Source organism: Anguilla anguilla, chromosome 3, assembly GCF_013347855.1.
Source record: "Anguilla anguilla isolate fAngAng1 chromosome 3, fAngAng1.pri, whole genome shotgun sequence".
In the NCBI taxonomy this organism is placed as follows: Eukaryota; Metazoa; Chordata; class Actinopteri; order Anguilliformes; family Anguillidae; genus Anguilla; species Anguilla anguilla.
In genome coordinates, this window is record NC_049203.1 from 15,879,306 (window position 1) to 15,888,963 (window position 9,658).

A 9,658-nucleotide genomic window follows, 5' to 3' on the forward strand; every position below is an offset into this window, starting at 1 on the left:
TAAAAAAATATATTTAAGTGATTTGTATAAATAATTTATTGTAGGAGAAGTAAGCGCCGATCCGTTAGTTGCACTTTATCGATAAAACATAGGCTAAACCTTTTTTGGAATATGTTGTTAGATCAGAGTTCCGTGCGTAATAAGCTTTAGATTTGTAAAAAAAAAATAATAATAATAATAATAAAATAAATAATTGATATATTATTTTGGTATTTATGCATTTTATTTTCCATTCTACGTCAACAATTCTGGAGTTGTTATTGATTAGGAATAAAGGGTTTTTAAGTTTTTTTGTGCGTCCACTATTCCTTGAGCAATTTATTTTCCTGAATGCAAGAGTGGAAACACATTCCCAAAGGTTTCTAGACCAAGTCGAGCATGTTCTTGGCAGATTTGAAAGGACTTTTTTTTATTTTTTTTTATTTTTTTTACATCTGTCGACTTCATTGATGTTTTGAAAATCTATCACTGGACACAAATACGTGTAGCCCTCTGCGCTGTTTTAAAATTTTCAACAGTGTTAACGGTGTATAGAAAAAGGTTGCATTACCCACGTAGAATTTAACTCTAATTTACGGATATAATAATAATAATAATAATAATAATAATAATAATAATGTTATTATTATTATTATTATTAAAGCATCAGAGTTCATGCATTGAAGTTCCACTTAGATAATAACATAATAATAATAATTATTATTATTATTATTATTATTATTATTATTATTATTATTATAAAGTGGAGCTACAATGTCTGTGCTACTTCAACTTCTGTATTCCTTTGCAACATAATTGTGGCGTAGACCAAAATAACGACAAAATAACATTTAACAACACCAGGTCAAAACCTAGTAGCCTATATGGCTGGACCGGCCGACCAATGGTGTAACGTCATCACTCAGTTAATCAGTCACAGACATTCGCGTTTATAGGGCTGGCCTCGCTGTTGCGGTCCAGCCAAATCTTTTTACTAACACAAGTATTCAGGTTGAATTTACAGTAATTTTTGGCCCAATTACAGTTAAAAACAAGGCTGCTCCAAGCAACTATTTTACTAGTTAACATGTAGACATGGGGTAAGGTCAAATGGCAAATTAAATAGTATGATTATATATGTTTATATCACATCGTTTCACAAAAGCATATGATTAAAATGTTTGTTCTCATGGTATTGGATGGCTCCTACAGTTCATTTATAATTTAATTTGTTTTCCCAAATATCCAGCCTTTCAAAATTTAGTTTAATGGATGGTGGATTCAAATGAGCTCATACATGTTTCCAATAGGAAAGAAGTAATAAAAAAAAAAGAAAGAAAAAATGCTATTTGTCTACTGGGACAAAGTGAGTCAGCACATAAAAATACTTCTCTTTTTTATAGATCTTTTTTTTCAATATTAGTTTTTCTGCGTAGAAGCACACGTCCACACAAATGTCAAAGCCAAAGATAAATACACCAATCAGATACAAACGAGCGCATTCAGTCCTACACATGAAAGTATAGAGGAAATCCAGTGTGATATCTGGCTTATCTTGGGTGGGACAGCTTGACAGTGGTAAGGGACCCACAGCGGGTATAATAAATATAGGGTTCTTCCTCTAGCATTCTAGCGTGTTTCAAAGCTCTGACGCTTTTTCGGCTGTCTAGTCTTTGGCTTCCATCACAAAAGATCACCTAGGATAGGTCACTACCAGACCAGTGTAAAATACTTCATCTGAAATAAGCCTTTAAAAACGAGTAGATTTCCTGGATTTTCCTTACGATTTTATGATGCAATGCTATTTCCCCCCAGTATTACACAGCTTTCGGGGAGCTGAAGGTCATTTTACCAGCGTACAAAGAGAGGAAGTTTGTCAAAAATATATTCAAGTATAAAATGTTGCTAACTGAAGTAGATGCATACAAAAAAAGAACTTTGTCATACAAAAGAAGGACTTTGTTCTGAATATTGGTGAAAATAGCTGCTTCTTTCAAACCTGTCAGTACTCCTGGTGTGGGTTCACGAGGGGCTGTGCTTTGGCTGCGTCTTTGGAGAGGAGTTTGGAGAGCTTCTGCCTGAAGTCATTGGGGACTTCGGCGCTGCTGACAACAGAGGATGTGGGGCTTTGGGGGCTGGGTCTCCCCACAGTGGGCCGCCCCATCCCCTGGTTAAAGCTCAGCAGACTGTAGAGGCTTTCAGGGGAGGGGCTGTCCAGCTTTTCTCCCACTTCCTGACACATGCCATCTTCTTCCACCTCGTACCTGCTCGCCCCCTCCATCCACTGGTTTATATCGTGATACACTGAGGAGGAAGCTGCATCTCTGTCGTCAAAGGGCGCTTTGCTGCGGGAAGCAGAGATGCATGCTGGGACAGTCCTGGCACTGCTTTTTGGATCTGTGACGCTCTGCTGCCTGATGCCCTCTTCGATAGCCTTGTAGATCTTTGCTGCGTGCTGGGACTGGAAGGTGAAATGACCCTCCCCAGAGTCACAGCGACGGCCCGCCTCAATACTCACCTTGTCCTGTAAGAGTCAGTAACGGGGGTCAGCCGAAACCAGTATGCCATTAATGCTCAGCACACCATTATTATTAATTATTATAGAATACGGATCCATGTATAACCATGGCAAAACACCAGAAGTGTATTATCACTGTTGCACGATCAAATAATGCTTAACTAAAACATACTGATTTAATATAAAACTGACAGACAGCCAGTTCATGTTTAGCAGCTAATGCCAAGAAATTATACAGTCACCCACAAGGTAGTGCATAGTTTTCTGCAGGAGAACCAGGTCTCATCTTGTAAGTACAGTGTAGTCCATAGGAATTTGGACAGTGACACAATTTTTGTTATTTTTACTTTGTACTCTAGCACACATTGGATTTGAAATAAACAATTAACATGAGGTTAAAGTGCAGACTGTCAGCTTTAATCAGTGGGTAGTTACATCCATATTGGATGAACCATGTAGGAAATCCAGTCCTTTTAATAAATAGTGGATCTCATTGATGATTAGTGCTCTGTATGTTGATCATGAGCATGTGACTTGAAATGCATGTGACCACTTAAGGTGTTTCAAATCATATCTTGAAGAACTCACGGTAAGCACACTAATCTCTTAATAAGAGAATTCATTGCACAGGTTATTATACCATCTAGAATTCATTAGAAAAAGATTACAGGCAAGATTACAAGTCAATGTTGACACAGTTAAAAGTATGTGTTAAAGTGAAACGTGGATGCATCAAAGACGATCTTTAAAAATGTTGACAGATTGTGTGCAAGAATATCCACCCAGTTTACTGCACACCAATGGATGTAATTTGTTTTGTCCCATGTGCAATTCATCTTTGGATGACACTCAAAAGACAACAACAGACTGGCATTTCAAATTTAAAACATAAAAAGCAATAACTGGAGGCATCCTCTGTTACATGCAAAAGGGAAATGACAGCCTAGAGAGCTGGCACAATGCTATTTACAATTTGACAGAGGCATTTTCCAGTGGTAATATTTCTTTGGAACAATATCGTAATGAATACTAAACCATGTCTATAAAATTATCTGTAGTCCCTTCAATTAACATTTGCAAAACAGAATCACACTATGCTTTCCAATTACTATCTCTTTGTTATAAGTCTTTTGGTTTTTCACTGCAAGATAATATTGTTAAAATGAACAAGATCTCTGAAGGCAAATGTGTCCACTGGCCATAATTTACAATTCCATTTCCACGGAACTGAGTTCAGCTCATTAATTACAAAAACTCAAAACTGAGAAAAGCATGCGCATTAATTTATGCCAGACTGAAAATAGTGTAGGCTGTTATCTTCCTTCAATAATTATTTTAAATTTTAAATTTTAAACTTCAACTTACGGAAGCCAAGAACAATGCCTCGAGGTTGTGCCTAACTAGTGTGGAATCCAGTTTTGCGGTAACGTACTAACTGCAGAAAAGCATCTTTCCCCAAGGCTAATTTTTCATAATTAGCAACCAAATTCTGCCTGAATCCTGGCCACCAATGGCAGAACTGAGGCTGACGTCAAGGCTACAGTCCCACAGTCTTGCGGTGTGGAGCAGGAGCCGGCGAGGCAGTGGGATATGAAGTACAGGCATCAGTTGTTTGGGCCTTTTTTTGTAGCAAAGAAGAAGTAAATTCATTTATGAGGTCATAGTTAATGTGATAGGGTGGCCAATGATCTGAGGCTTGGGGCGTGCGGGGGGCAGGGCTAACCTTGTCATTGCCGAAGCGTCGGAGCAGCCGATAGGGCCAGCAGTAGAGCGGGGAGGCCGTCTTTGGGTCCTGCAGGGTGAGCGCCTCTGTGCTGGGCGATAGCAGGTAGGACCCAGCGAGGTTACACCTTACCGCTGCCTCTGTTCTCTGCACAATCACCTGGTACACACCTGGGAGAAGCACATCACCACAGCACACTGAACAAGCACTGCTTGCGTTAGACATAACCAGAGCTCACTGAACAAGCTCTGTGTACATTAGACATAACCAGAGCTCACTGAACAAGCTCTGTCTGCATTAGACTTAACCAGAGCTCACTGAACAAGCTCTGTCTGCATTAGACATAACCAGAGCTCACTGAACAAGCTCTGTGTACATTAGACATAACCAGAGCTCACTGAACAAGCTCTGTGTACATTAGACATAACCAGAGCTCACTGAACAAGCTCTGTCTGCATTAGACTTAACCAGAGCTCACTGAACAAGCTCTGTCTGCGTTAGACATAACCAAAGCTCACTGAACAAGCTGTGTGCATTAGATAATAACCAGAGCTCACTGAACAAGCATTGTCTGCATTATCTAATAATGTTTGCTGTTGCTGCAGTGTGAAAAGGGGTGTCAGAGTAGGCTGTGAGGTTATAGCTGTGACTGTAAGTGCAGTTTGGTTATTTTAAGGCCCCCGAGACACACAAATAAAACCCCGCCTCCCCTGCGAGAACCATTTTACGATGCTACGAAGTCGCCTACCTCCTTACTGAATGGAAAATTCACAAGTACTTATTTTGAGGTCACCAGAAATAGCTCCCCTCCCCCAAAATAAAAGGTATGAAACTGTTTGTAATTTATTTTCATAACATTTGAATGATATGTTTGAATGGGAGGGTAGTAATGTGCATTCCTTAGAATGAAAATTGCACAGATGAAACATTTTTGCAATCCGACAGCTTATCAGCCATCAGTCGTTAGGCCATGTCCTTTTACACAATAGCTGCTGGTTGCTAGGAAGTAACCCAGATGTAGTGTGCTGAGGGTATGCAACTCCTTCATCTGGTTCTCAACCTAGCATCTACGACAGTGGCATGCTATATGACCAAAAGTATCAGGACACCCCTTAGTCTCAGGCTTTTTTTTTTCATGGTTTGGGCTCAGCCCCTTAGTTGCAGTGAAGGCAAATCTTATTGCTGCAGCATACAATGACATTCTAGATGATTCTGTGCTTCCCCAACAGTTTGGGGAAGGCCCTTTCCTGTCACAGCATGGCAATGGCCCTTGGCACACAGCGAGGTCCATATAGATATGGTTGTGTCCCGAATGGTGTGGAAGAACTTGACTGGCCTACACAGAGCCCTGACCCCAAGCCCATCCAACACCTTTGGGATCAATTGGAAAGCAAACTGTGAGCCAGGCTTAATCGCCCAATCAGTGCCCGACCTCACTAATGCTCTTCTGGCTGAATGGAAACAAATCCCTGCATCTAGTATAAAGCCTTCCCTGTAGAGTACAGGTTGTTATAGCAGCAAAGGGTGGACCAGCTCCATATTAATGCCCACAATTTTGTATAAGATGTTGGATGCCAGGTGTCCACATACCTTTGGCCATGTAATGTGTCTGGCATCATAACCAGAGGGTTATTGGCTTCAAACCGGCAGTGTAATATAATGGGCAAGGAACTGGGCTTGTAACCAAGGTTGCAGGTTCGACTCCTGGGTAGGACATGCCGTTGTAGCAGCTGTATAAATGTATGCAATGTAAATGCTATGTGAAAATGTTGTGTAAGTCAAAGTCACTGCTAAAAGCCTGTAATGTAATGTAATAAGAGTGTCTGTTAAATCCCTATAATGTAATGTAATGTAATGTAAACCCATGTGTGATTCTGCTGTTGTACAAAGTACTTAACCTGAATTACTTCGTTAAATACTGTTTTGTAAAAATGTATCTGATGTTCCCATGTGGATAATATGCAACAGGACCATCCTGCTTAAAATATGGGCTTCAGTACAGTTAGGTAGCCCACAACAGATCCTTTCCCTGTCCATGCTCAACCAAAGAAATAAAACATCTGTTTTCTCAATTCATTCTCTGATCCAGAAACTTGCATGGCTTCCAAATTTTTTTTAAAAATTATGATATCTGGATCATATTGTACAATTTCATCAGTAGTCACCAGATAATGAAGGGCAGCACCTTGCTCTAAGGTACACTGAGAGTATCCCACTGGGGATTTGAACCTGCAACCTCCAAGTTAATAGCCCAACACCTTGGCTTTCTCATACCTGAGCTCCAGGAAGAGTACAGTTCATTCTCCAACATTTGCACCGCTTCACTCCCTGTGCTGTTTAAGGATAGCTTTCTGTTGTTCCTCTACAAAACAGTGAGCAGAGTCAGAAGAAATGTCCCATCCCTTCTAACCATCCCTACAGCCTGTCACAACCCCCTCTAACCATCCCCACAGCCTATCACATCCTCCTCTAACCATTCCCACAGCCTGCCACACCCCCTCTAACCATCCCTACAGCCTATCACATCCTCCTCTAACCATCTCCACAGCCTGTCACATCCTCCTTTAACCATCCCCAGTCTATCACATACTTCTCTAACCATCCCCACAGCCTGTCACATCCCCCTCTAACATCTATACAGGCTATCACATCCCCCTCTAACCATCCCCACCGCATGTCACATCCCGACCGCCAGGTCACATCCTCCTCGAACCGCCTCCGCTCTCTGTCATTGGTTATCAGGGTTGTACCTGGAAGGCCAGCTGGGAGATTATGGACACCCAGTCATCGGTGGGCGGGGCAGCCAGGGCGTAGGTGCGCTGGGCGGTGCTCAGATAGAAGGCAGAACAGTCGCGAGGGCAGTCCTCCTCAGCGACGGTGCAAACACTGAGGCAGTCATCCAGCCGAATCACGCGCTTGTCCGCGCCCTTCCCCTGTCTGGCTGGGGCTGGGACCGCACCGCCAGCCCCCCCGTCCCGCATGTTATACAGCTCCACTCTGCCGATACCGTACGAGCTGGGCGCGAACAGCATCGCCCAGATCCGCCGCCATGACTTCTGTGAGGGAAGGGCGGGGCAACCGTGTCACTCCATCCGTTCCATAGTTTCTTCGCAAAATAATAACTGCTCAACATTCAAAACTAGCAACTCGTACTGCAACCACATTGACGGACACCTTCCATTATCTGTTTGTGCACCAGACTTACTTATTCACACTCAGACAATTGGGTATCTACATGCAAACAATATTTTGGAATCAATTTTTAGAATTACGACATTGTTTTCCTCAATTCTTTAAAAATAAAAAACAGGCTAATTTCCAGAATATGACACCTTCCCCACTCAAGGTCCAACTGTGAAAACTTCAGTAAAAATACAGCCGTGAAGGTTTTGAGTTGCACTTGGATTAAACAGTCACCATAGTCTGCAACAGTTGGCTTTTTCCTTCTTCCTGGCTGTAAGATACCATCTGATGACATTGCATTTGTTAGAAGCATAAATATTAAACGTTGCAGCGTTACCTTATGAAATTAGGCGTAGGGAATTGCATAACATGACGGAAACAATGCTCGTCATTTTCAGAGCGCTAATTTAGTCAGGAAAATGACAAGCATTTTTTCCGTCATGTTATGCAATTCCATAGGCCTAATTTCATAAGGTAATGCTGGGTATTGTGCTGCAACGTTTAATATTTATGCAATGTCATCAGATGGTATCTTACGGCCAGGAAGAAGGAAAAAGCCAACTGTTGCAGACTATGGTGACTATATGGACTCCAATATGCCAATATCCAACAGCCAATATGGACTCCGCTACATTTAAATTGTGGTGAATGATTCAACAGTAAAACTGTGTGTGAGAGGTCTGAAGAGCTTCGGCCCTGAGAATGACATAATGTTCAGCTGAAGCCCAGACACACTACAGATACACCATGAAGTCGCACAGCCCAAAACTGCCTCTTTAAGTCAGGGCGAGGACAGCTATAAAGTCGACCGGCATTTCCGGCTTCAGGAGACACTCACCTTCCCAAACTTGACGCCCTGCAGGTGCAGCATGCCCTCCTTGGCAGGAATCTCCATGGCCCCGTTCTGTGCAGACACACGCAGAGCTGAGACGCGGAGGAGGATCCGTGGACTGCGTCAGATGTTCCTGTGGCAGGGCGGCTACTGACTTTCACAAGCAGAGAGCAAGTTCTGAAGAAGCTGTGGTTTTGCTTCGCAAAACCCACAGTCACGTGACCCAGTGGTAGGAAGCGATTCATTTGCATAATTTTCCTACGATGCGAACGGTACATTTCACTAAGCTTGACATAATCAGTTAAACTCTTCTCAGTAATAACGACTGTCTGCTACTGAAATCAAACCTGAGGCACCGGACTGGTGCGGGAGGGGTTGGGGACAGAAGGTGCCTGCGAGCGAGCGACCATGTTCTTCTGCATGTATGCATGCGCGTTTGATTACATGCATGCGGATATGTGTTGCTTGTTATTCCTTGAGAGCCTGAAAGTTGTTAGGGGTGTCCCCTAGGCAGCCCTAAGGGCAGGACTAGTGGTTACTATGAGAACTCGGCTGTCTGCAAGGCCCAGCTGCGAGTGGGGGGGGTATGCTGCAGCAATTAAGAGAGCAAAAGCTCAAGGAGCCAAACTAAAAACTCTTACACATAATTACACAGATATTACTAAATGACAACTAATTAACAGGGAGCGCTGTTAGCCAGAGTAATGAACTAAAATAATTAGCAGGCAATAAGAGCAGTGCCAGGAGGGGGAAAAAGTTTAGGATAATGAAAGATGATAAACTCTTTCCTTAGCGGATGCCCTTCACCAATGGAACTTACATTCTCTGAACACATTAACCACATAAGCAGCTACTGGACAGCTAATAGCCACACTCCAGGGTCAAGCGGCATGAATATTATGAACTCCAAATTTTATGAATGAAAGCTGTGTACTCTCATCTGCGTACCTCCCTTGCCAAACGCCATCATGAGGTCGTACTAAAAAGCTGTTTTGTCTTAGGGGTTTGAGTGCTGTAGCTCAACAGGGAAAGCTCTCTCTGTCCGACTCTGTACTTTGTCTTCGATTACATTCACGGTATAGTTGACTTGACGTAGTTATGTGCTGTAATATCTTGAATGACTAAAGCAACCCACTTCAAGTACTTTGCTATACTAGTACAATCGCAGTGTCCCAGTTGAGCATTGAACAAACACTGGAGTTGCAAGACCAGGTCGCAAACCATTAAGCTAAACTAGGCCCATTAATGTCTGCCCAATTAAATATCCCAGATACACTGCAAGGCTGTTGCTCAGATAATATATATTGCTGCACATTATAATGCTGTACCTAAGCTTTGCAACACTCTCCCCCTAGAAAAGGACTTTCCAGATCTCTAAATCTCAGCGCCATCATATCTCACTTCCCCATTTAGTGCTAGGCTG

The 9,658-nt window shown here is 42.4% G+C and overlaps 1 protein-coding gene across 1 annotated transcript; it reads right to left on the reverse strand.

The window, feature by feature from the left end:
• Positions 1-1,358: 1,358 nt before the first annotated feature.
• Positions 1,359-8,390, reverse strand: LOC118222678 (docking protein 3-like). The gene is made up of 5 exons (XM_035408445.1): positions 8,242-8,390; positions 6,971-7,276; positions 6,495-6,582; positions 4,221-4,390; positions 1,359-2,503 (listed from the first exon to the last, which is right to left on the reverse strand). The coding sequence occupies exons 1-5, from the start codon at positions 8,296-8,298 to the stop codon at positions 1,982-1,984; spliced, it is 1,143 nt and encodes a 380-aa protein (XP_035264336.1). The 5' UTR covers positions 8,299-8,390; the 3' UTR covers positions 1,359-1,981.
• Between the last annotated feature and the right edge of the window lie 1,268 nt (positions 8,391-9,658).

Excerpts from the sequence above, each read along its gene's own strand:
- LOC118222678 (XM_035408445.1), bottom strand. The coding sequence starts at position 8,298 with ATGGAGATTCCTGCCAAGGAGGGCATGCTGCACCTGCAGGGCGTCAAG. Across the intron at positions 4,391-6,494 it reads GTACTCTTCCTGGAGCTCAG|GTGTGTACCAGGTGATTGTG; the intron begins GTATGAGAAAGC and ends TGCTTCTCCCAG. Across the intron at positions 2,504-4,220 it reads GACGCTTCGGCAATGACAAG|GACAAGGTGAGTATTGAGGC; the intron begins GTTAGCCCTGCC and ends TGACTCTTACAG.